The sequence below is a fragment of the Aotus nancymaae genome, unplaced genomic scaffold, assembly GCF_030222135.1.
Source record: "Aotus nancymaae isolate 86718 unplaced genomic scaffold, 86718_ANA_hifiasm-v0.15.2.pri h1tg000020l, whole genome shotgun sequence".
In the NCBI taxonomy this organism is placed as follows: Eukaryota; Metazoa; Chordata; class Mammalia; order Primates; family Aotidae; genus Aotus; species Aotus nancymaae.
Window position 1 is genome coordinate 66226805 of NW_026988432.1, and position 26354 is coordinate 66253158.

General features: G+C 40.6%; 1 protein-coding gene across 1 annotated transcript in view; it reads left to right on the plus strand.

Annotated features, from left to right (window-relative positions):
• The window catches only part of RAB31 (RAB31, member RAS oncogene family), a 155017-nt gene that overhangs the window by 90601 nt on the left and 38062 nt on the right, over positions 1 to 26354 (plus strand). The window contains exons 6-7 of the mRNA XM_064378949.1: positions 13684 to 13755; positions 14807 to 14913. Coding sequence (XP_064235019.1) covers positions 13684 to 13755; positions 14807 to 14913 — 179 coding nt within the window. The remainder of the gene's footprint in view (positions 1 to 13683; positions 13756 to 14806; positions 14914 to 26354) is intronic.

Below are 26354 nucleotides of genomic sequence, written 5' to 3' on the forward strand. Positions count from 1 at the left end.
CATGGCTCTGAAGATGTGTTTGTTTCTTCCTCTTGGCTCAGACAGCCCCTCCCCATGTTGGAAAATGGTTTTTAAAAAGAGCCCAGTGAAGTGGCAGTGGTGGAATTCTCTGTACTTTTCTCCTGGCAGGGAGTTCTTTCCCTGACCCCCTCCTCACCTGTTCTAGACCCACTTAAGCTTCTGTCTCTGAGCTTAATGTCTTCCTTCTCTGGTTGGCCTTGGAAGCAGCTGAGCCAACTTTCATCTTTTCTGGATAACCCAGCCTGGAGCTTTAACAGTTAGAAATCACATTCACTGAAAATTCCCTTTGTCTACATTTGTTTCTATGTTAACTATCAGTATGTGGAGTATTACCAGCCTCTTTTCTTTATTTAAAAACAGCTTTACTGAGGTCTGATTTACGTACCATACAATTCATCCATCTAAAGTATGCAACTTGGTGGGTTCTGGTGTATTCCAAATTGTTCAACCATCAGCACAATCCATTTTAGAGCATTTTTATCAGTCCAGAAAGAAACTCTTTATGCATTAGCAGTCACTCCCGGTTCCCCACCACCACCTCCATATCCCCCAGCCCTGGGATACTTTCTGTCTCTAGATTTGCCTAATCTGGACATTTCATACAAACGGAATCATACAAACTGTGGTTCTTTGTGACTGAATCCTTTCACTTAGGATAAGATTATCAAGGTTCACATCGTGGTGTGGGTCATAAAAGTATTTCCTTTTTATGGCTGAATAATATTCCATTGTAGGGATAGACCACATTTTGTTTATCCATTCATCAGCTGATGAATATCCACTTTGCCTCAACTTCTTGGCTATTATGAATAGCTGTGAATATTCATGTACAATTTTGTGTGTAGATTTTTTTTTTTTTTTTGAGATGGATTCTTGCTCTGTTGTCCAGGCTGGAGTAGAGTAGCACAATCTTGGCTCACTGCAACCTCTGCCTCCTGGGTTCAAGTGATTCTCCTGCCTCAGCCTCCCCAGTAGCTGGGAATACAGGCACCCGTCACCACGCCCAGTTAATTTTTTGTACTTTTAGTAGAGATGGAGTTTCACCACGTTGGCCAGGCTGGTATCGAACACCTGACCTTAGGTGATCCACCTGCTTTGCCCTCCCACAGTTCTGGAATTACAGGCGTAAGACACCATGCCTGGCCAGATGTCTGTTTTAAAAAATCTCTCAGGTATATATCTAGAAGTGAAATTGATGGGTCATATGGTAAGTCTATGACTAGCATTTAGAGGAACTGCCAAACTGTTTTCCAAAGTGGAAAACTAGCAGTATATAAGGTTTTAGTGTCTCCATATTCTCCCCAACACTTGTCTTTGCCTAACCTAAGACTGTAAAGATTTACTCCTGCATTTTCTTCTGGGAGTTTTATAGTCTTAGCTCTGACTTTTATCCCTGTGATGCATTTGGTGTTAATTTCTGTGCATGTTGTAAGGATCCAGGTTCATTCCTTGCAGGTGGCTGTCCAGTTGTCCCAACACAGTTTATTGAAAAGACTATTCTTTGCCTGATTGTCTTGGCACCTTTGTTGAAAATCACCTGACCATAAATTTGAGGCTCTGATTCTGGACTCTCAGTTCTATTCCTTTGATACACGTTTTTTGTCCTTATGCCAGTACCACATTGTCTTGATTACTGTAGCTTTGTAGTAAGTTTTCAAATTGGGAAATGTGGGTTCTCCAACTTTGTTCTTTTTCAAGATTGTTTAGGCTATTCTAGGTATGTTGCATTTCCAAATGAATTTTAGGATCAGCTCTTAAATATTTATCAAAACAATTCAACTGGGATTTTGGTTGGGATTGTGTTGACTTTGTACATGACTTTGGGGATACCTGCTACTTAAACCTTTAAATTATGAACGATAAGCAAGTTGCCAGCTGTCTTTCAACTCTTTGGAATTTACATGTAGGTTAGAAATGCTGACCTCAGAGAAAAAATTTTGAATAAAGACTTAGGCCAGGCACAGTGAATCGTACTTATCCCAGCATTTTGGGAGGCCAAGGTGAGAGGATAGTTTGAACCCCGGAGTTCAAGATAAGCCTGGGCAACATAGTGGGACACTGTTTCTACAAAAACTAAAAAACTACCTGGGTGTGGTGGTGCATACCTGTAAGAGGGAGCCACACTCACATTCTCCAGGAGCCCATGGTTTAGTACATGCAGTCAGGAGATCTGGGCACCCCAGGCTGTTCGGCCATACCACTTGTTCACCTCCTTCAGATTGATTTTGCAAGTGACTGCCAGTTCTGCATGGTTTGAAAGGTTAGGCGTTTGGAGATCACGTACCCAGCAGGCTGTGATGCATTGGCGCAAAGCTGTGCAGAATTGCTGGGTCTGAATGGGTCCTTGAGAAAGCAAAGGAACTGGAGGCAGCAGATAGCTGAGGTCCAATTCAGGCTTTATAGACATCCAAAGACACTCTTTTGCTCTCTTTCCTACTTTCTCGAGGGCCCCAGCATCTATGGTCAAAAAAGTGGTTCACTATTCGTAGGCTGTTGCTAAAGTCAGAGCAAATTTTGACCTTTGGAAGTTCTTGAAGAATGGAGCCTCTCACAAGCTCAGAAGGAGCAGCTCCTTTCTTTCTCCTGCAGCCGTTGGAAATACAGGCCTGGCTACAAAACAACCAGCAGCACACCCCAGAATCCTGCTCCTGACCTGCGCCATCCCCACCAACCCATGATAGAACATTGTTGTAGGCATCCCTCATCACGGGAGAGGGTAGAGTACAGGCAAGGTTTTGCTCTCCTCCCCATTCCTTTCACAAGAGCACTGTACTTTCTTTTCTTGTGTATATATAATATATATAATCATACATAAATGTATATATGTGTATATATATTTATATGTAAATATATATAAATTTATATACATATATATATAAATATGTAAATGTATATATGCATATATACATTTACATATTTATATATACATATTTATATATTATATATTATGTAATTGTATTATAATACCTTTATATATATTATATATACACATATATACATATTTATATATTATTTATATATATTTTATATATACATATATGTGTATATATATATTCGTCGTCGTTGTTGCTGTTGTTGTTTTTGAGACAAGGTCTTGCTATGTCACCCAGGCTGGAATGCAGTGGTGCCATCATAGCTCACTGCAGCCTTGACCTCCTGGACTCAAGCGATCCTCCTGCCTTAACCCCCCAAGTAGCTGGGACTATAGGCACCAGCCACTATGCCTGGCTAATATTTTTTTGTTTGTTTTTTGTTCAGAAATGAGGTCTCACTATGCTATCCAAGCTTGGAAGATTGTGCTTTCAACCAGTGCAAACTGAGATCCCGGCAAGGGAAATAGTCCCTCTCTCCATACCCCTAGTAACGCTCTCGAAAGTGATGATTGTGTAGGGAGGAGACAGGCCTGGAGCTTGAAGATAGCGTTTATGCTGTTAAAGTGAGATAAACAGCTGTGGTGGGGGCCGTGCCTGCTGAGCTCCTTTAAGGAGAAGCCCCAGGAATCCTTCGTTGAGAGCTTTACAGCTGAAGCGTTTCATTGATGTTTGAAAATTGGTGCTGGAAACTACAAAAGCAAAGTATGAGCAGAGGTATTGGAGAGGGGCATGAGGAGACCCTGACGGCAGCTGTGCAGGTGGAACGGGAACTGCCTTGGTTCGCAGACTTGGACCCCAGAACTGTTGTGCCATTTAGGGGTTGTGTCCTCTAAGAAAATAGGAGTCTAGGTGCATAACAGCCCTCCTGGATGTCAGAATGCCAGTGACAGGAGAGAACGGGGAAGGGCATGTCCATATATGAAGATACCTTTCAGGAGTCCTCAGGGAAACACTGTAAACAGCTCTGCCCTGAGCCCGGGAAATGGCCATGCTGGCAGTGAGGGACGTGGCCTGGGCCATGGGGACACAGAGATGGGCAGAGGGGAGCCTCAGAGCTGCATGGACGGGCTTCTCCTGCTTACACACAGGCTCCTGCCCTGCCCATTGCCCCTTGGGGGTTATCTTGTCACTGGAGTCCCTGCTGTTTCCCTTCAGTCTCCAGTGTTTGTCGCATTCCTCCATGTGCCCCCTCCTCGCTGGGGACAGGCTGCTCTGGGAGGGACAGTGACTGCGCTAGATGAACACCCTCCCAGGTCAGGCAATGACATTTTGCTAGCGTGTGTTTTAGTCTGGGATGCCCTGAGCAGCTTCTAATTATGAGGCACTGTCTGTGCTCTTGGATGGAGGCCAAGTTTCCGTTCTGCCAATTCTCAGAGGACATGGGGCCAAGACACAGAGCCGCTGAAACAGGAGTTTCAGGGGGTCCAGAGGTGGATTCGCCATGAATCTAAGAAACACTTTACCTAGCTTTGTTTCCTTTCCTCTCCTCCCCTCCCCTCCCCTTCTGTCCTGTTCTTTTCTTTTATGGAGCTAATTTCCTAAGTCTGGCTAAAATATAGGAGAAAAGGCCTATAAAGCCTATGCATGTCATTCTTGAATAGGAAATTAGCAAATAGACTTTGTTTGGTAACAGAAGCACCTGCTCCTGAGGTGCTGACAGCCAGTCCTAACAGAGGCAGCTGGGCTGCAGTGAGCACAGACTCGCTGTATGAAGACCTCTGTGTCCAGCGGCCCCGTGGAAGGTGCTGGACTCCCTCTCACTCCAAGAAAAGAGGACACTTTTTGAGGGCAGGGACCTTGTTACCTTCTTCACCCTCTCTTTTTGTTTCCGATTGCTGCTGTAACAGATTGCCACACACTCAGTGACTTAAAACAACACAGATTGACTCCCTCAGAGCTATGAAAGTCAGAAGTCATAAAGGAGTCTCATGCCTGTGGTCCCAGCTACTAGAAGCTGAGAAGGGAGTCACTTGAGCCCAGGAGTTCCAGACTAGCCTGGGCAACATAGTGAGACTCCCAGCTCTACAAAAAATTTTTAAAAAATCAGCCAGGTGTGATGACATGCAGCTGTAGTCCTAGCTACTTAGGTGGCCGAGACAGGAAGATCACTTGAGCCCAGGAGGTTGAGGCTGCAGTGAGTCAAGATTGCACCACTGCACTCCAGCCTGGGCAACAGAGTGAGATCTTATCTCAAAACAAAAACATAAAAATATTTAAAAAAAAGAAATGGGTCTCACTGGAATAAAATTAAAATAGCTGCAGGCCTTATTCCTTCCTGGAGGTACAAGGGCAGAATCTGTTTCCTTGCCTTTTTCAGAGACCACCCGCATTCCTTGGCTTGTAGACCCTTCCTCTGTCTTCAGAGCCAGCAGAGTAGCATCTTCAAATCTCTTTCCACCCCCTTGCCTCCCTTTTTCACTGATGAGGAGCCTTGTGAGGACACTAGGCCTACCCCAGGAATGCAAGATAATGTCCTCCTCTGAAGGTCAGCTGATAAGCACTATTCCTTTTCCCATGCACCCTAACATAGTCACAAGTGATGGGGATTAGGACATGGACCTCTTTGGGGGACACTATTCTGCCCCCCACACAACAGTTTCTCTGCCGCTCAGAACAGTGCCTGCCACATACTGAGTGTTCAAACAGTGAGATACTGTTTGTTGAATACATTTCCTATAAACCTATATCTTAATTACATCAACTGAAGCAACATTTCATTTCAGAGAAGCAACATAGGAATGGAAAAAGCATGGAATTTGGTTGGAGTCAAGACCTGTGTTCAAAGTCTAGTTCCATCATTAGAGCTGTGTGTCTCAGGGAGGGGAGCACTGCACACTGGGGTCTGTTGGGGGGAAATAGGGGAGGGACAGTGGGGGGTGGGGAGTTGGGGAGAGATAGCATGGGGAGAAATGTCAGATATAGGTGAAGGGGAGGAAGGCAGCAAATCACACTGCCACGTGTGTACCTATGCAACAATTTTGCATGTTCTTCACATGTACCCCAAAACCTAAAATACAATAAAAAAAAAAGAGCTGTGTGTCTTTGGGCAATTCACTTAACGATGCTATGCCTCAGTTTTCTCATCTGAATAACAGGAACAATTCTGTCTTCTCTCCCTCGTTTCACAGGGTTATTGATTTTTATTACACGCGTTCAGTCATTAAATATTTGAGTCCTTGCTGTGGCCCAGATAAGGAATCAGGAAGTGTTCTCAGGGAGGGTGGAAAGGTGTGTCAGAAGTGAGGGAGGGGCCTTAAGGATGCTGGTAGAGGAGGGTTCAGGCTGCCAGAAGGCATCGGGGAAGCTGCTCAGACTCTGAGGGCCTGCCTGTGTGTTCAGGGAGCAGCGAGGAGGCCGGGGCTGGAGACAAGCAGGGGAGGGGCCTGACAGGGACCAGGGCCCACCCAAGATGCCGTAGAATGGAGCTTGGCATTTATACTAAGTTGGAAGGATTCTGAACAGGGAAGTGAAACAATCTGACTTAAATAAGAAAACATCAATTGCTCCGATGTTCAGTTAACATAAGATGATGTTAAGTATTTGCTTAAAAATACTCCAGGGGATGGAGCAGGAGGTGAGACGAGGTGGAAAGGAAGCCGGTGGTTTGTGTGTTAGTGGTGATCTTGAAGCCAGGGGATGAGAAGATGGAAGTTCATTATTCTAGTCTCTCTTATTGTGGATATGCTTGAAAATTTCCACAGTAAAAGTTAAGAATAAATGCACTCTGTGGTCAATGTAAATAAATACCATAATCCAGCACTTCAGAAGAGGATCTCTCTGGCAGCTATGTGGCCAGTTTGGAGCTCACTGGATACCTGAAGGCTCTCATGGAAACTTTGGACATCTAGTCAAGGCAAGACAAAATTTGCTCAGACAGGAGGGAGCCATGGCTGTGGTAGAGCTGGGGCCAGGTCCGAAGGCCATGCCAACTAGCCTGCGTTGGCACACAGCAAAGTGCAGAGTCCGGGGCTCTGGCCGCATTGGGAGAAATGATGCCACATGCTTTTGAATGCATCTGGTGTGATGGGGTCTGTTTGGAGGCCTCCTCAGGGCTGTGCAGTGAGGATGCTGTCCTGAACATGGGATGCTTACTGTGACCATAAGGGCTAAGGACGGGTGGGGCCAAACCAACCTGGGCAGAGCAGAGAGAGGGCAAGACAAGACCAACTTTCTATGATCCTCGTGGCCCATCCTAGCTTTGCCCCTAAATGCACAGCATGGTGGCTGTGTGTGATGTAAGTAGCCCTACCTAGGAGTGGGGTAGGGCATAGTTGTGGACTTTTAGGAAATTCTACTTGTTTGCCAACATGTAGGAATATGAGCTGAGGTTCACTGCCTTTACACAACTTCATGGGAGGGAAAAATGTATTTCTACAGCATACTAAATCATTGATTTCTCTTTTATACATTATTCTAGGGACTGGAATATTCTAGTTCATTACACTGTCTTTTAAATAACACTAATCCAGCTAGTGCAGTGGCGCATGCCTTTACAGCACTTTGGGAGGCCAAGGCAAAAAAGATGACTTGAGCCTAGGAGTTTGAAACCAGCCTGGGCAACATAGCATGATCTTGTCTCTATAAAAACTTTAAAAAAAAAACAACTTACCAGGCATGATGGTATACACCTGTAATCCCAGGTACCTGGGAAGCTGAAATGGGAGGAGTGTTGAGGCTGCAGTGAGCCATGATGGCACCACTGCTCTCTAGCCTGGGTGACAGAGCGAGACCCTGTCCCAATTAATCAGTAAAAGTAATCCATGGCTTCCTCCCAACACCGTTTTTGTGGAAAGATGTTTGGATTTGTGTTGTGTCATTTTCTGCTAAATGAGGCTTGCAGCACATCTTGTCAGAAAAGAATCAGGTGCTGATCAGGTCACTTCTGAAACCCAGCTTCCTCCTGGAACTGTCGCTTCAACCCTTGGATCCCTCAGTGCTGAGAAAGCTTTTTGACTTTAACAACACATTCAAAGAAAAATGAAAGAAAGGGAAAAAAGAAAAAGACACCCCTGTCATTGCAGAAGTAATGTATCATGATATAATAGAAACGTTTTTTGAATAATTCAGAAATAGCAAGTGGTGGTTTATCTGTACTGTCATTATTCATAAAGAACATCTTAATAGTTTGAAGTGTTGTCTCCCAGCCCCGTTTTATTCAATTCTGCATACACTAGGGTGTTAGGACATCTGAGTAGGCATATTAACTAGGCCTCTGCTTTTCTGTGGAGAGAGAGGGTCTATGTAAAAGTCAGAAGCATGCTTCTGAATGGCACAGAAAGAACATTCAGTAATGTGTTTTTCCATTCAACTTTTGCCAGCTGAGAATGTTGGGAATTTCAGGAATTTTCTTCTACCACTTCCCTCTTTGTTTGAATCCCAGTGGACCTTGCGCTCTTTTTGGCATCTGCCCTTGACTTTTCCCCGATGGTGGCCTTGGGAGGGTGAGAACCTCCGATTGTGTGCTGGCACCTGACCGGCCACAGAGCAGCATAGGCGCCCAGGCCGTGCCTGAGCGACTCAACAGGGAAAGAGTGTCCTCTGGAAATCATAATACAAAGCCCATCACTCTGAGTTCCTGGACCTGATGCCAGAGCATTCTGGCTTGGATAATTCTCATCTGGGAGGCAGAGCCCAGCTGGAGCTGTGCTTGTTTAGAAACTTCATGTATTTTCCACCACTGCTCATTCCTGGCTTGCAGGATTTTGCTGCTGTAGAATTTACGATGCCACAAACCTGCATTTAAGGAATTTTGCCTGGGGCAGAGTGGGTGGTCTAAAGGATTAGGAGATTTCCTGGAATAAGACTTTCCATTGTGCTGCTGAGTTGTTTGTGTGCGTGTGTGCACACGCGCATGTGTGTGCGTGCATGTGTGCACACATAAGGCAGTACAGGATGGGAAAACGAGGCATGCGCTGCAGGGAAAACGAGAGCCTCCATCCTAAGCCTGTTTTCACCTTGGCTGTGAGCTCTGGAGGGTTGTCACAGAGCTGGAAAAACCTCAGCTTCGTCTCCGACCCCAACCCCTGGACCCATTTCACAAAATATGAAAAGCAGGATAGAGCCAGGTCAAGCCTCAGTACTCGCTTTGAGTCCAGTTCTCTTCACTGCCCCTAAGGTAGGTCTTGATCACACTAGGTCTCTAGATGTTAATAAATACTACTTGAAAAAAGACTTTTTAAATGAATGAGGAATTCTGAACTAAAACCAAAATAAATAGGTTTCTTTACTGTAGAAATTTTCAGAGCCTTTAATGCACTAATCATGCTTTGTAAACCTCCAGGGAAGCATTATTATATGTGGTGTTTCTCAAACTTATTTGGCCAGGAAAAAAGGGTGTTTTTTTTTTCCTTTTTTCCTGGCCACCTTGAGGTGGCCTAGTGTTTTCCAGAAGACCCTCAGGAAAATACCACACTAGGCTGTCTTGATTCATGCACCATGAATATTTTGCAAACACCTGAGTCTAATTGCTGCTGGATATTCCCTCATATGGTTAAGCCAAAATTTATGTGTCCATTCCTTAATTGTTAGACATTGAGATTGCTTACAATTTTTCAGCATCATTGATAATTCTCGAATGAATTCCGGTTACTTTGTAACCATCTCTGATTATTTCCTTAGGAGGTGGAATTGTCAAATCAAAGTATCTGAACATTTGCAAGACTCTTGAAACACATTGTCCAGCTGCTTTCCAGAAAGGTCATGTTCGATTATTTTCTGCCAGCCGCTGGAGGCAGGGCAGGGTTAGTGTCCATCTGTGGAAGCTGAGCAGTCTGAGAAGCTCCAAGAGCTTGAAGAAGGCCATACCCTTCTCTACCATAGGGACCCCCAGCAATTAAAAAACAAATAATCACACACGCTAAGGACATAAACAGCTATTTCTTTTGAGGAGACAAACTGGCTTTTCACAGTTCCCTGTGCTGTTTCTAAATAATCGAGTGACATCTGAACATTTTCTCAACACTTGAATTTGGTCTTCTAGATGTTTTGTTGGGTAGTCAGAAAAGAAGGGATTTTGAATTGGCATCTGTTGTGCTAATTTTCAAATAACCTTTCAAGGTAAGATGTAAAAATAAAGCTTTATCAGCATCCTGTGACTATGAACTTTATTTCTAGAAGAATCTTTTTATGTGAGCATTCCATCAGTCTTAATTCTGACCCCACAGGAATTGAATTATGTCATGTTGACAACTAAGGCTGATGTGGTGCTTTTGTTTTCTGTTTGTAAGGGGGAAAAGTATATACGTTGTAGACTAGAAGTGATTTATCTTTTTGTCCTCCACCAAGATCATCCTTTGGTCAATGCATTATTGGGTTTTGGAACTGAGACGTGAACTTCTAACTCATTAAAACCCTCAAGTCCCCAGCAATAAAGTCATTTAAGTGGCTTCACCAACAGATTTATTTCAAAGTGATTCCATTTGGAGGAAGGAAAGAATGAGTAATGCATTATACACCAAGATCTCCTCAATAATTCATGAGACTTCCACACCAGTGACTGTTTTAGATTCAGTTCATGGTGTTTTAGCCTAAAATGAACTGTCTTTGAAGACACCCGCAGTTTGCTCCTCTTTGAGCTTGAGTCCATGAATATCTTCACTTTTGGGAAATAAAGTTTGTACTGACTGCTACTTTATGTGTTTACATGAACCACTCTTATATGGAGGCTATTTTGAAAAAAAAAATGGGCATTTTGTATAATTGGGTAAAAGGAGACTTTATCTGCGCCTTTGCAAAGCAGGAATGTTTCAAAAAAATTTATGGCTTTTTCCTCCCTTTGGGCAGGAATTCTGATTTTGCTTTTTATGTGTAAGGAGTAGATTGCCAAATGGCGAGTTAAAAATAGATTTATGGATGCCTAATAATTATGCCAAACACAGTGTTGGGCAGTCAGTGAGTAAGGAAAGGCATGCATGGCAAATGCTGCCGTCCCCAAGTGTGTTCTGGAATGGGGGCAGTGGGTGGGGCTGGCTCTTTAGCATCTTTGGCCAACGCACAGTTCAGCTATGAACTCTTTGGTTCACCTTGAGCAAACCTCTCTCTTTTCTGAAACCCACAGAGGCTCCAGAGTCCTTTCTCTTCAGGATGGAGTCGTGCATGGAGGGACTCGAGGCAGGGAGGGTAGCCGCTTCCTTTCCACACTGTTGTGAGTGCCTCGACGGCATTCCTCAGTGCAGTAACAGGGAAACCTGGGGAATCCGTGTGCTTCAGATTTCCAAATACCATCATTTCAGTTTGGCAAGTATTGATCCAATGATGAGTATTGTGGGAAAGAAAATAATGAGTTAGGGTTTTGTCACTTGCCAGAAAAGCTTCAGGATCCACTTCTCCTTCCTCCCTGCTCTCTCCCCACTGCCTGATAAAAAACAGCTGCTTTGTTCAAAACTTAAAAACCATATTACTTAAAACTCATTGTAAACATTTATGCTATATAAATGCTTATAAGGAAAATGTAAAAATCACTGTAAATCCCACCTCTTAATATTTAGAGGGACCTCATGTTATTCCTGCATGCAGCGACATACTCCCACACACATTTTACCCTACATTATATTATCATATAATGGTAAATTAAGCACATAATAAAGGATGCATTATATGCTATATGTGCTGCTTTGAGACTTTTTCATTTAATAGTATGTCAAAGATATCTTTTCCTATAAATAAAAATCATCATTTCAATGGTTGTAGGATATCATTACATACATATATGTCTTAATCTGTGCAGAAAATAACATAGACTGGGTGGCTTAAACAACACACATTTATTTCTTAATGTTTGGGAGCTGGGAAGTCCAAGATCAAAGTGCTAGCAGATTCACTGCCTGTGAGAGCCCCATTGCAGATGGGTATGCAGATACTCACCTTCTTGCTGTTTCTCACATAGGGGCAGGGCAGGGAGAGAAGGGTCTCTTTCTCTTCTTATAAGAGACTAATTCTATCTGTGACCTCATTTAACCCTAATTATCTCCCAAAGGCCCCACCTCCTAATACCACCACACTGGGAGTTGAGGTTTTAATATGTGGATTTTAGGGGAGACAAACATTCAGTTCATAACATTATACCATGAGTCAGTTCTCGTTTGCTCCCATATACAGCACAGGGATGTGTCTTCCTGTGTGTGATGGTCACTCCAGTATATACTCCTCTAAGTGAAATTGCTGGGTCAAATGGGATGCACATTTCTACTTTTGATTATATTACCAACAGCTTTGAAAGAAGATATTCAGCACATTCTATGTAGAGTATGCATCTCTCCCTTCCCAAACCTACACCAACACTGAACATCATAAATCTTTTTACAATTTAATAATTTATAAGTGCCTATTTTTATTGGTGTCCTTCCAATTCTAATTGAACATGTTTTAAAATATTTATTGGCAATTTATATGTCTTCTGAAATTTACCTATATAAATCTTTGTCTATTTTTCTATTAAGCCATCATTTTCTTATTGACTTTCAAAACTCTTCCAGGATTTTTTTGTTTTGTTTTGAGACAGAGTCTCTGTTTCCCAGGCTGGAGTGCAGTCTCACGATTTCAGCTCACTGCAACCTCTGTCTCCTGGGTTCTAGTAATTCTCCTGCCTCAGCCTCCTGAGCAGCTGGGATTACAGGTGCCAACCACCATGCCTAGCTAATTTTTGTAATTTTAGTAGAGACGGAGTTTCACCATGTTGGCCAGGCTGGCCTTGAACTCCTGACCTCAAGTGATCCGCCCACCTCGACCTCCCAAAGTGCTGGGATTACAGGCATGAGTCACTATGCTTGGCCACTCCAGGATATTTTTTAATTTAAAAAAAAGGTGCAGATTAAGACTGGACCCTTGTCCAAAATATACATAAAATGTATGCATTCTGAGACTAATAAGCTATCCTGTCTGGGGACGAACGATGCTAGTGACCAGCAGCACTTCCTTTGTTAAAGTTTTGGAATGCAGCTCCTCTGCTGTCTCGTCATTTGCGGACCTTAGGTAGGTGAGGAAGCCCGCATTGGAGAGGTGGAAGCCCTCCAGACTCGAGGCAGCTGCTGCCAAGGCTGCCCTCTCTGAGTGATCCTCATTAACGGCTCAGCCAGGATCCTGTGATCTTTGCCTGTGATCCCTTTCCCTCTCCTAGCCATACATCTTTTCTTTACTGCTGTATAATTCTAATGAGATTGTCCTCAGTTAGTCATATTAGAGAAATGATGAGCAGCAGAGAAAAGAAAATTCACAAGATGGCAACGTTTAAAATAAAATTTGTTTTTGGCCTTTACCCAAGAGTAGTTTTCATGGTCAATAAACCACAAGCCTATATATGTGTTGACGAGGAGGAAAATTAATTATTCAATATGAACCCTGGGGCTGGGCTCAGTGGCTCACACTTGTAATCCCAGCACTTTGGGAGACCAAGGCGGGTGGATCACCTGAGGTCAAGAGTTCGAGACCAGCATGGCCAATATGGTGAAACTCTGTATCTAATAAAAATGCAAAAACTATCCGCATAGTGTGGCACATGCTTGTAATCCTGGGCATTCGGGATCTTAAGGCCCAAGAATTGCTTGAACCCGCAAGGTGGAGATTGCAGTGAGCCAAGATCATGCCATTGCACTCTATCCTGGGTGACAAGAGTGAAACTCTGTCTCAAAGAAAATAAAAGAAAATAAGTAATAATATGAGCCCTGATAAAATTAGAAGGAGAAGGAATTTAGGGATCCTATAGGGATGATGTAAGATAAAAATTTTATATTTAATTTGGGATTGAATAAAGTCTGTTCACTTTGGCCTAAAACCTTTCATTGTTCTTAAACAGTTTCATTCGTTGGCTCCCATGTACTATCGAGGCTCGGCTGCTGCTGTTATTGTGTATGATATTACGAAGCAGGTAAGAATGTCTCCTTCAGAATTTAGATGTCATTTATGGCAGGTGTCTCACTTAGAGAGACTGAAGCAGAGACGTCACTGCTTGCATCTTGCCAGTAGCCTGCCACTATATATTGAGTTTATTTCATGTATATGTAACAAAACATCCCATATTATCTGCTAAATTAAACAACAGTGACCATTCATTCTTAAAACTGACTGTAGAGGCAAAGTCATGCCTGCTGGTACTATTTTGCAGAATGTCAGCTTTTTAAGAAAAGGAAAATTGATTTTAATTTCTGCATGCTTTATAATTATGGAATACTTATTTTTTTTAGTGTTTCAGTTATACTACATACTTAAAATACCAAGCATAACATTTATGTATATATAAGTGAATGTGTGTGTGTGTGTGTGTGTGTGTGTGTATGTAATATAAATATATTTTTATTTATCATGTTGAAGGTCTTAGACTTCCATCAACAAGTCACTGCAGTGGTTTGATGACATTTTTTCCCACTCCTGCAACTTGAATTATTTACTTTTTTCCTCTGGAGTGTTGCCTCAGCACCTAAGACTGTTAGTTTAATGACCCATCACTGTTACCTTCCACGAATTCCTGACCACTTCTACCTAAATGTGGCATGTTGTCCTCGGCCTGTTTTCTAGAGGATGATTGTGAGTGAAGGCCCAACGGGAAGACAGGACTCTAAATATATAAGTTTATTTCTAGGTGTAAGCATGAGCATTTACTTAGTCCTGTTATTCTTATTCATGTGCAGAGTCCAGGCTATCATTTTAAATTGATTTTGCTATATAAATTTATAGGAGAAAATCACAGATACAGTTTTCTTAACTAGATCAAGTTTTAATTTTAGAAAACTTTATATGGTCTATTTAAGTGTATTTCAGCTAACGTTAACTTTTGTGCCTAGCCAGAGGTAGTGTGTTAATCTGCATGAGTTTCCTAAAAATACTTTTCTCTATTAAATTGTACTGGGCTTGTATTTCTACTTGGCTGAAATGTTATATTGAGGGGTCTTTCCAATGATGCGTATATACTGTTGTTTTAGGATTCATTTTATACCTTGAAGAAATGGGTCAAGGAGCTGAAAGAACATGGTCCGGAAAACATTGTAATGGCCATCGCTGGAAACAAGTGTGACCTCTCGGATATTAGGTAACATGCATTTAAATCTCTTTGGGGTAGATTTTATCCTCCATCTCTGAATGTCATCCTTGAGTGTACAAAGGTGTCACACCTTTGTTATGTCTGCCTTCAGTGTAATAACTTAATTAATGGCCTTTCACATGTGGTAGGCAATATGGCATTGATTCAACCAGTGAAGAAATAAGAGAAAATGATAGGGAAATGCAAATCTGATGTACCCTACCTTTCTCTCTGGCTGCCCTTAGTATTTTCTCCTTCATTTCAACCCTAATAAATCTGGCGATTATGTGCCTTGGGGTTGGTCTTCTTGAAGAATATCTTTGTGGTGTTCTCTGTATTACCTGGAGTTGAATATTACCCTGCCTTGCCAGGTTGGGAAAATTTTCCTGAATGATATCCTGAAGAGTATTTTCCAACTTGGATTCATTCTCTTCATCACATTCAGGTACACCTATCAAACGTAAATTAGGTCTTTTCACATAGTCCCATATTTCCTGGAGACTTTGCTCATTCCTTTTCATCCTTTTTTCTGCATTCTTGTCTTCTCGTTTCATTTCACTGAGCTGGTCCTCGACTTCTGATATCCTTCCTTCTGCTTGATCAACTCGACTGTTTAAACTTGTGCATGCTTCGCGAAGTTCTCGTGTTGTGTTTTTCAGCTCCATCAATTCACTTATATTCTTCTCTAAATTGTCCATTCTCGTTAACATTTCGTCAAACCTTTTTTCAAGGTTCTTAGTTTCTTTGCATTGGGTTAGAACAAGTTCTTTTAATTCACAGAAGTTTCTTATCACCCACGTTTTGAAACCTGCTTCTGTTATTGGAACACACGTGTAATCTATTAAGCCTTGTTCCATTACTGATGAGGAATTGCAATCCCCTGTAGAGGGAGAGGCATTCTGATTTTGAGTATTCTCTACCTTTTTACGCTGGTTTCTTCCCTTCATTATATATTTGTCCGTCTGTCGTCTTTATAATTACCGACTTTCTAACTGGGTCTCTGACGTCCAACTTATTGATTCCCTGCGCCGAAATCTGAGCAATCCACTGAGCCGGCCAAAACAGCGGTGTTAAGATTGATGGTGATTTCCTGCCCGGGAATCTCCGGACTCTGCACCAAGAACTGGCGTGCTAAGTCACCAGCAAAACCGCCACGCCGGCCACAAGAGTCGCCCTGGCGACCTGTGGAGCTCCTCCACTGGGAATCTCCTGGTCCGTGAGCAACTAATATTCGTCTGAAAGTGTGGCATCCTCTCGTTCTTTGCGCTTTCACTGGGAGGTACGTGCCCGAGCTGCTAATCATCAGCCATCTTGGATCTTTCTCCCGACCATTAGAATTCTTAATATTTTTCATAGTATACCTGTTTGTTTTAGTTCTAGATTTTATCTTAAGGATATAGTCAAGTACATAATATCAGAATACAACACATTGTTCTAAAATCAGAATACGACACATTGTATATGAGTACCCTGACTTCCCCCAGTGGTGTTGGGTTATTGAACTTGCTGTAATCTGGAAAGGAGTTGTGAATCCAGTACACATGAATTAGAGATTTGATGATAGCTTTACCTAGCCTGGCAAGCTAGGTATTTTGCTGAATAAATACATTATTTTAAAAAAGGAAATAGTAAATTTATGGTATCTCCATTCCCTTGGTTAATTTAATTCTCAGGAATTCTAGTAGTTGATTTTCATAAAGACAACTACATCATGCTTCTTGTTTTGCTAATCAAAATGTGATTAACCCAAAGTGAAATAAATAGTGGAAATGGATCTTGCAAAAGCTCTTAACATAGCATTTAACAAATTGCTCTGTTTCTTTGGAATTTCAAAAGCTTTATATCACACTGCATCTGGTTGGTTTATAATAACAGCCATAAACACCACTTAATTGTTTGTTTTTCTGGGATTTGGACAAGTCTTTAAACTTCCCAGACTTAGTTCAGATATCTACCTTCTTTACTGTAATCCTCAAACAACTTGCTTGTCTAGTGTTCCCAGCAGAATCACCTTAACTTTTGTCATGGGAAGGGCAAGATAGGTGGGTAGAGATGAACTTTGCTGTTGGTGCTATCTCTAACATCCCTTGATTATGGGACTAATGTGCACCTTTAAGTGGAACCAAGTCCTGTGTATTGTGAGAATGCTGATGGACTAGAATTTAAGCAGAAAACGATTTAAACTTGAATAGTATCAGTTAGGATTCTTGGTTACATGGAACCAAAACACAATTCAGGAGAAAGGGGAATTTATTGGAAGGTACTGGCATCCACATGGTAAAAACAGGACTGCTTTGAGCTCTGGCATTTGATATGTTCCAGAGTTAGTCTCTGGAGAGATACTGGCCTGGCATTCTCTTCATTTCCAGTCTAAAATGCCAGGGAGGAATTCCCCACGTTAAGAACAGGCGTATATGGCCAAGAGGGAATTGGGTAGTATGAGATGATATTTCCCAGCATTACTATGAGAATGGGAAGGGGGATGGTCTTGAAGAGGGACAGTTCTTAGAAAAGGGAGTCTGGCCAGACAAAACATATCTGTGACATACTGGTGTGGCTACCAGCACCCAAAGATACTCTGTGTCTCAGGGTGAAATTCGCCTTTTTTGCACAGGTACAGCATTCTTCTTGATGGCCATTCTGATTTGTGCTCAGCTGCTTCTTATATGTGCAATTTTCAAAGTGCCCCAGCTAACATAATCTATTCATCTCACTTCCAACCATGAATTTACTTGCAGCTTCTCTATCCCCAGTGGGAGAAAATGCAGGGCCATCAAGCTGCTACCTCTAGTGGTGGTGTCATGGGGCCACTGTCCCATGCATCCTGCCTCCCTGGTAGTATCTTTTCTCCTCTTGTTTGGCCTCAGCGAGATCTGAATGTGGCTCCTCAAGATCCCACAATTGTGTTTTAAAGTGTGGCATGTGTATCTTTTGTTATACACAGTTATTTTAGATGGTACTTGTTATTAAATCAGGCAACAAGAAGCTGACTGCCTTCAAGCCTCTGATTAGGTCAATTAGAAAGACTAGTTGAACACGAATTAACTTTTAAGTTTTAAACATTTAATATGTTGTATTGAGGTAAATTACAAAACATCACATTCACCTGTTTTAAATGTACAGTTCAATGAATGTTAGTATATTTTTAGAGTTGTACAATCATTTCATATCTAACTTAAGAACATTTCCATCACTCTGTGAAGAACGTCATGCCTGTTTATAGTCACTCCAAATTTCCAGCTCCTTCTAGCCCTGGTAATCACTAATCTACCTTTCCGTTCCCCTAAATTTGGACATTTTTCTGGACATTTTTTATGAATGGAATCATATAATATATGGTCTTTTGTGACTACCTTCTTTCAGCTAACATAATGTATTTGAGGTAGCATGTGTCAGTCATGCATTCATTTTTATGGCTGAATGATATTTCATTGTATGGATATACCACATTTACCACGTATGCATTTATTCATGCACACATTAACATTTGAATTGTTTCTACTTTTTTGCTATTATGAAAAATGTTGCTATGAACAATCATGTACAAATTTTGTGTGCATGTATGTTTTCATCTCTCTAGGATATGTACCTAGGAGTGGAATTTCTGTGTCATATGATAGCTCTGTTTAATAATTTGAGGAACTCAAAAACTGTTTTCCAAGGTAACTGCAAGATATCCACATCCTCACACTTATTACCTGTCTTTTTGATTATAGACATCCTAGTGGGTGTGAGATTGTGTCATTGCGGTTTTCCTAATGACTAATGATGTTATAATAAATATCTTCTCACGTGTTTATTGGCCTTTTATATATCTTCTTTGGAGAAATGTCTCTTCAAATTCTTTGCCTAAATTTTAGTTGGATTATTTGTCTTTTTATTATTGAATTATAAGGGTTCTTTATGTATTCTGAATAAAAGTTTCTTATCAAACACATAATTTGCAAATATTTTCTCTCATTCTATGGGTTGTCTTTTCACAGTTTTTACTGCATGCAGAAGTTTATGTCCAGTTTATCATGTTTTTCTTTTATCTCTTGTGCCCAAGTGATTGGCTAATTAAATATCACAAATATTTATTAATGTTTTCTTAGTGCTTACATTTAGGTCTGTCATCCACATTGAGTTACTTTTTGTATGTAATGTAAGACAGGGATTCAAATTCATCTTTTTCCATGTGGATGTCTAATTACCCCAACACTAGTTGTTGAAGACATGATTTCTTTCCCATTGAATCTTTTGGGGGCCTTTGTCAAAAACTAGTCAACCATAAATGCGGTCTTATTTTTGTGCTTTTAACTTTATTCAGTTGATCTATATGTCTGTCCTGATATCAGTGTTGCGCTATTTTGATTGCTGTAGCTTTGTAGTAAGTTTGAAATTAAAAATTGATTCCATCAACTTTGTTCCCCTTTTCAAGATTGTTTGACATTCTAGATCCTTAACATTTTCGTATGAATTTTAGGACCTATTTCTTAATTTCTGAAAAATAAAAGGCAACTCTGATTTTAATAGAAATTTTGTTGAATCTTTAGGCCAATTCAGGTATTACTGCCATCTTAGCAATTTTCAGTCTTCTGACCCATCAACATGAAATGTCTTTTCATTTTATTAGGTCTTCTTTAATTTCTTTTAGCAACGTTTTATATCTTTCAGTTTACAAGGCTTGCATTTGTTTTATTTATTCTTACTTGGTTTTTCTTGATGATATTGTGAATGGCATTATTTTCTTATATGTGGCATTGCTTTTTGTTAGTGTGTAGGAATACACTTGACTTCTGTGTGTTTATCTTGTATCCTATAACTTTCCTGAACTCATTTATTAATTTTAGTTGTTTTTAGTAAATTATCTGGAGTTTTCTATGTACAAGATTATATTATCTGGGAATAAAGACAATTTTAAACTTCTCCCTTTCCAATATGGGTGCCTTTTAGTTCCTTTTCTTGACTAATTTCTCTGACTGGAATCTCTAATACAATCTGGAATAAAAGTAATGACAGCGGACATTCTTGTTTCTAACTGATCTTAGGGATGAAGTGTTTAGTCTTTCTCCAGTAAGTATCACATTAACTTTGGTTTTACATATATCGTTTTTATTCTGTTGAAGAAGTTCCCTTCGGTTCCTAGTTTGTTGAAGGTTTTTTGTCATGACCAAATGTTGGATTTTTTCAAAAATTTTTTTGCATCTTTTGTTGATGATCATGTAGTTTTTTGTCCTTTATTATTGATATAATCTATATCATTAGATATTAATTGATGTTTGGATGTTAAACTAGCCTTGTACCTGGGATAAATCACACTTGGTCATGATGCATAATCCTTTTTATACATTGCTGGGTTTAGTTTGCTATTGTTTTGTTAAGGATTTTTATGTCTATATTCATAAAGCGTATTAGTCTGTAGTTTCCATTTCTTACAATATCTTTGTGTGGCATTGGTATCAGGGCAATAATAATCTTGTAGAATTAGTTGGTAAGTTTCCCACCTCCTCTATTTTCTAGATGAGTTTGTGAAGGATCTATGTCGTTTCTTTTTGTTTTTCTACATCAACTTGGTCTCCATGATGTCAGTGCTTTGTTATTTGCTGTGTAGTTCATAGTCTTCTTTTATAATCTTTTTTTCTTAATCCCATGACCAATTAAATAATCCTTCTAATTTGTGTAAAGTCAGTAGTGATGTCTCCTCTTCCATTCCTAACTTTATAAATTTGACACATCTCTTTTTTTCTCATTTAGTCTAGCTGACAGTGTGTCAACTTTGTTGACCTTTTCAAAGAACCAATGGTTTTTGGTTAATTTATTTTCATTGTTTTTCTCTTGTATTTATTTAACCTCTAATTGTTATTTTCTTCCTCCTGTTTGCTTTGAATTTGCTTTGCTCCTCTTTTTCTAGTTTGCTAAGGAGAAAGGTTAGCATATTTATTTGAGATTTTTTTGAATGTAGGCATTTATAGTTATAAATTTTCCTCTAATCACTGCTCTAGCTGCATCTTACCGGTTTTGATATCTTGTTTTTAACTAACCTCAAAATGTTTTCTAATCTGTGTTCTAACCCATTATTTATTTAGTTAGCATATTGTTTAATTTCCACATATTTGTGCAATTCCCAAATTTTGACTTTTGATCATTTCTAATTTAATTCCATTATAATCTGAAACATACTTGGTGTGATTTTCACTATTTTGCATTTATTGAGGCTTGTTTTATGGCTTAGTATATGGTCTGTCCTGGGGAATGTTCCATGTGAGCCCAATGCCACTAAGTTTTTAACACCTATTTTTTTTTTTTTTTTTTTGAGACGGAGTCTTGCTCTGTCACCAGGCTTGAGTGCAATGGTGCAATCTCTGCTCACTGCAACCTCCACCTCCTGGGTTCAAGCGATTCTCCATCCTCAGCCTCCCGAGTAGCTGGGACCACAGGCGTGTGCTACCACGCCTGGCTAATTTTTGTATTTTTAGTAGAGATGGGGTTTCACCATGTTGACCAAGATGGTCTTGATCTTTTGACCTCGTGATCCGCCCGCCTTGGCCTCCCAAAGTGCTGGGATTACAGGTGTGAGCCACTGCGCCCGGCCTTAACACCTATTTTTATACTTGCTATTCTCCCTTAGAGAGAGAGAAAGTATCAGGTTGAGGGCCTTCTGCAGACAACTGTATCTAACTAGAGTTTAATTATATTTTGTCTTTATCATATTTATTTTTTAGGATTACATTCTTTTTATGATAGTTGACACTAGTGTTGCATATATGACAGTGATATAAAATTTCTTTTAAAATGCTAAAAAAAAGTTGATTTATGCACATGACATGATTATCTACATAGAAAATCCTAAAGAATATATCAAAAAAAGTTCTAAAAATACTAACTGGGTTCAACAAAGTTGTGGGATACAAAAGCAACATGGAAAAATCAATCACATTTCTATATATTAATACTAACAATAAATATGCAGAAACTGAAATTTAAAACACAGTACCCTTTACAATTGCTCCAAAGAAAATGAAATACTTAGGTATGTATTTAACAAAACAAATATAGGAGCTGTATGCTGAAAAGTACAAAATGTTAATGAAAGAAGTCAGATAAAACTTGAGTAAATGGAGAGACATATTATATTCATGATCTGAAAGTCTCAACATCATAGCAAAGATGTTCATTCTCTTCAGATCGAGTAATAGGTTTAAATGAAATTTCTGTCAAAATTTTAGCAAGGTTTTTTGTAAACATAAAAAGCTTATTCTAAAATGTGTACGGAAAATCACAGACACTGAATAGCTAAAAAGATATTGACAAAGAAGGACGTAGTGATACGAATCACTGTGTTCTATATGAAGGTTTACTATATAGCTACAGTAATCACGAGAATATGGTATTGGCAGTGAGATGGATGCATAGATCAATGGAACAGAGTAGATAACCCAGAAATAAATCCACACAAATATGCTCAATTGACTTTGTTTGTTTGTTTGTTTGGAGATGGAGTCTAACTCTGTTGTCAGGCTCGAGTGCAGTGGCACGATCTTAGCTCACTGCAACCTCTGCCTCCCGGGTTAAGCAATTCTCCTGCCTCAGCCTCCTGAGTAGCTGGGACTACAGACGACCACCACCACACCCGGCTAATTTTTTGTATTTTAGAAGAGATAGGGTTTCACCATGTTGGCCAGGATGGACTTGATCTCCTGACCTTGTGATCCGCCCGCCTCAGCCTCCCAAAGTGCTGGGATTACAGGCCTGAGCCACTGCACCCTGCCTATGCTCAATTGATTTTGGACAAAGATGCTAAAATAGTTCAACAGAAGAAGCAATTCAACCGATGACCTTTTCAACAAATAGAGTAGACACCAATAGGCAAAACAAAAACAAAAACAAACCTCAACCTTATAGAAAATTAATCTAAAATGGATCACAGGCTTTGATGTAAAATGTTAACCCATAATACTTCTGGAAAAACTTCTACAAGAAAATAAATTTAAAGATCTGCAGTTAGGCAAAGAGTTCTTAAACTTAATCATTAAAAGCACGATTTATATAAGGAAATACTGATAAATTGGACACCCTTAACATTAAAAATATTTGCTCTGTGAAATATTGATATGTGAAGAGGATGAAAGACAAGCTACAGACTAGGAGGAAATGTTTGCAAACTATTTATCTATAAGGGACTAGTACGTAGACTATATAAAGAACTCTCAAAACTTATATGAAAAACAAATTGAAAATGGGCAAAAGACATAAACAGACATTTCACTTGAGAGAATAGGAAGAGGGTGAGGAAGGATATGAAACGACGTTCAATATCATCATCAGACCCGTCAGAATGGCTAAAATAAAAATCAGCGACGACACCTAATGCTGGTGAGGATATGGAAAAACTGAGTCATCCATACGTTGCTGGTGTGAATGCAAAATGGCACAGCCACTCTGGAAAACAGTTTGGCATTTTCTTACAAAACTAAACATCCAATTACCATATGGCCTAGCAATCACATTCTCGGGCATTTATCCCAGAGAAATGAAAACTTATGTTCACACAAAACCTGCACATGAATATTCATAGACACGTTATTTGTAATAGTCCTAAACTGGGATCAGCCCAGATGTCCTTCAGCTACAAATGTCTAAACAAACTGTGGTGCATCCATACCACGGACTACTACTCAGCACTAAAAGGAAGCAAACTGCTGATACGTGCAGCTCGAATGTATCTTCAGGGGAATTGTGCTGAGTGAAGCCAGTCCCAAAGGTTTCACAGTGCATGGTTCCATTTATATAACATTTTAGAAATAGAGGATAGATTACTGATTGCCAGGGGCTATGGTAAGGGGAAGTAGGAGTGGGGGATGGGGAGGAAAGTGGGCATGAATGTGAAAGAGCAACTAAGAAACCCTGTGGTGTCAGCACTGCTCTGTGTCTTGTCTGCGGTGGTGAACACAGGAACCTACACAGGTGATAAAATTGTATAGAGCTTAACTCACATACATTAGTGCATACAAGTAAAACTAGAGACATCTGAATAAGACAGAATGCATCAGTGACAATGTCCTCTTTGTGATACTATACCATAGTTTTCCAAGATGTGACCATTTAGGGTAACTGGGCAAAGTATATGAGGAATCTCTTGGTACTGTTTCTTACAACTACATGTAAATGAATATATGATTATTTCAGTAAAAGATCTAATTAACAAAAAGTTAGTTTAGATAAAAATAATGAATATTAGAACAGTGAGGTGTTGGTATGTGTAATATATATGCATTATATATGTTATATGTACACATGGCAAAAATTGCAAATGGGGATGGATGTATTTGACTAAAGTTTTATAAACACACTGGGCCAAATGGTCAACCATCTCCAGCACACCTAAGGTACAAAGCAAAAATAGGGTAACTGTATTTTTAAAAACTCCCATTTAGGAAAGAGGAAAAGGGAAGCCTGCTGCATGGGTCTCTGCCCAGATTGTCTGTCTCCTGTGAGACAGGAATAGTCAGTAAGTGATAGGGCCTGGGAACCTAGTGGGCACCAGCTTGTTGACAGGTTTCTATGGCAGGGGAATCACTTCTTGGTCAGCAATCTGGCTGCTCCAGATTCTGCCTGCTGATATAATTTTTCTGGGGAGTTAGCCAAACCTCTAAACCCCAGACCTTATTCAGAGCTTGACCTCCTTTTACTCTAATCCCAAAGTACTTTGCTCTTCTGTATTTCCCAGAAAACTGTATTTGATTTTTCACTGGGGGTTGTAGCAGGACAGTATGTAGGGGTGTGTGTGTGTGTGTGCGTGTGTAGATAATTGTGGATATAGATGTGTGTGTATGTATGTGGGTGTGTGAGTGTACGTGTAGATGTAGAGTGTATGTGTAGATGAGAGTGTATGTGTATATGAGTATGTGGTGTGTGTAGATGTGTATGTGTGTGTAGATATGTGTATATATAGGTGTGTGTGTGTGTGAGAGTGTGTATGTAGGGGTGTGTGTGTAGATGTATGTGTGCATAGATGTGTGTGTGTAGATGTGTGTGTGTGTGTTGGTGGAACTGATCTCATCCAACACACTTTGGTTGTGTAAGCTTGTCGATCCTTGGAAGGAGCTCTGCCTGGCATATTTTAAGAATGTGCTGGATGGAAGTGGAATTGCCCTCCAGCCTTGACTCAGCCCACTTAAGGCATTTGAGTGCAGAATTACTTGGCAGAGATGCCTGTTCAGTGTGTTTCATCTTCTTGCATGTTCCAGAAGATGATATAAAGATCCGCCCCACTCCCAGAGTGGAAGGCATTCAGAGGCATCTGGTCAAGCACATTCAGAATTTTCAGGTTGGATTTTTTTTCTAGGTTCCTGATCTTGGTGAGAGTTTTTCCTATCTCAAGCCACCCTAAACAAAATCTCCCTCTGCTCAAATTATTGTGAAACTGAAGTAATGTAGGTCTCTCTGAATTCAATGCCTCTCTCAACAGAAAGCAAAGTGGAATGTGAGAAGACTGTCCTGGATTGCACAGAGTAGGTGCTCAGGGGTGTCACCTCTTTCCCTTCTGCTGCTCTTCTCCCTCCCCGTGGAAGAGGAGTTCCCAGGGGCGGAGAGTGTGCAGTTCCTGATGGGGCAGGCCATTCTGTTCTCCCCTTAGGCTTGCAAAGTTGGGGACATTTAAGGGACAGACAGAGTTGCAAGAAAATAAGAACCTCAACTGCATTGAATCCACAGGACCTGGGGTACCAGCTGGCTTGCCTGGTTAAGATGACAGGAGAACCTAGCCTACGTGCTGAGCTGGGACTGGCAGTGAGTTTCTGAACAAGTAGCACATGGCATGGGGCTAATTCAAGGTCTCTGCTATTTTAGGAGGGCAGGTTGGCCTAGGGTCTAGATAGAAAAGAAAACTTCATCTCAGAAAGTCCGGTTAGCCCAACAGGAGACTGCAAGGCCTTTTCCTGGGTCTTGCAGAAAAAGCAGGGCAGTTGAGTCTTGGAAAGAAAAAAAAAAAAGAGAAATAGGTTGTAACTTTGCCTCAGTGGTTTTAAAAGTTTCATGAACTTAAGAATCCATAGGGCATTTGTTAAAAATTCCAGTTCTAAGAACCAGGTCCAGAGATTCTGATTCAATAAGAAGAGGGAGGTGAGGATATGTGCATTTAAAAAAGTGATCCTTTTACAAATTGTCCAAGAGTCATTCTTGGAAATGCATTGCTTTTGGCAGTAGGAGTTTATGGTAGAGAAGAATGAGGAAGTCCCAGAATCTATCCTGGCATCTGTCCAGGTCTCTAACTGCAGGCTGCACTGCCTAGGCTTCTCTCTTGCCCTTCAGGCCTCCTGGAAAATGGAAATAATGACTCATCATAATTCAGGATTCAAAAGTGGCACCGATTATGCTAAGCACATTAACCCAGGAACAGAAAACCAAATACTGCATGTTCTCACTCATAAGGGAGAGGTAAACATTGGGCACTCATGGACATAAAGATG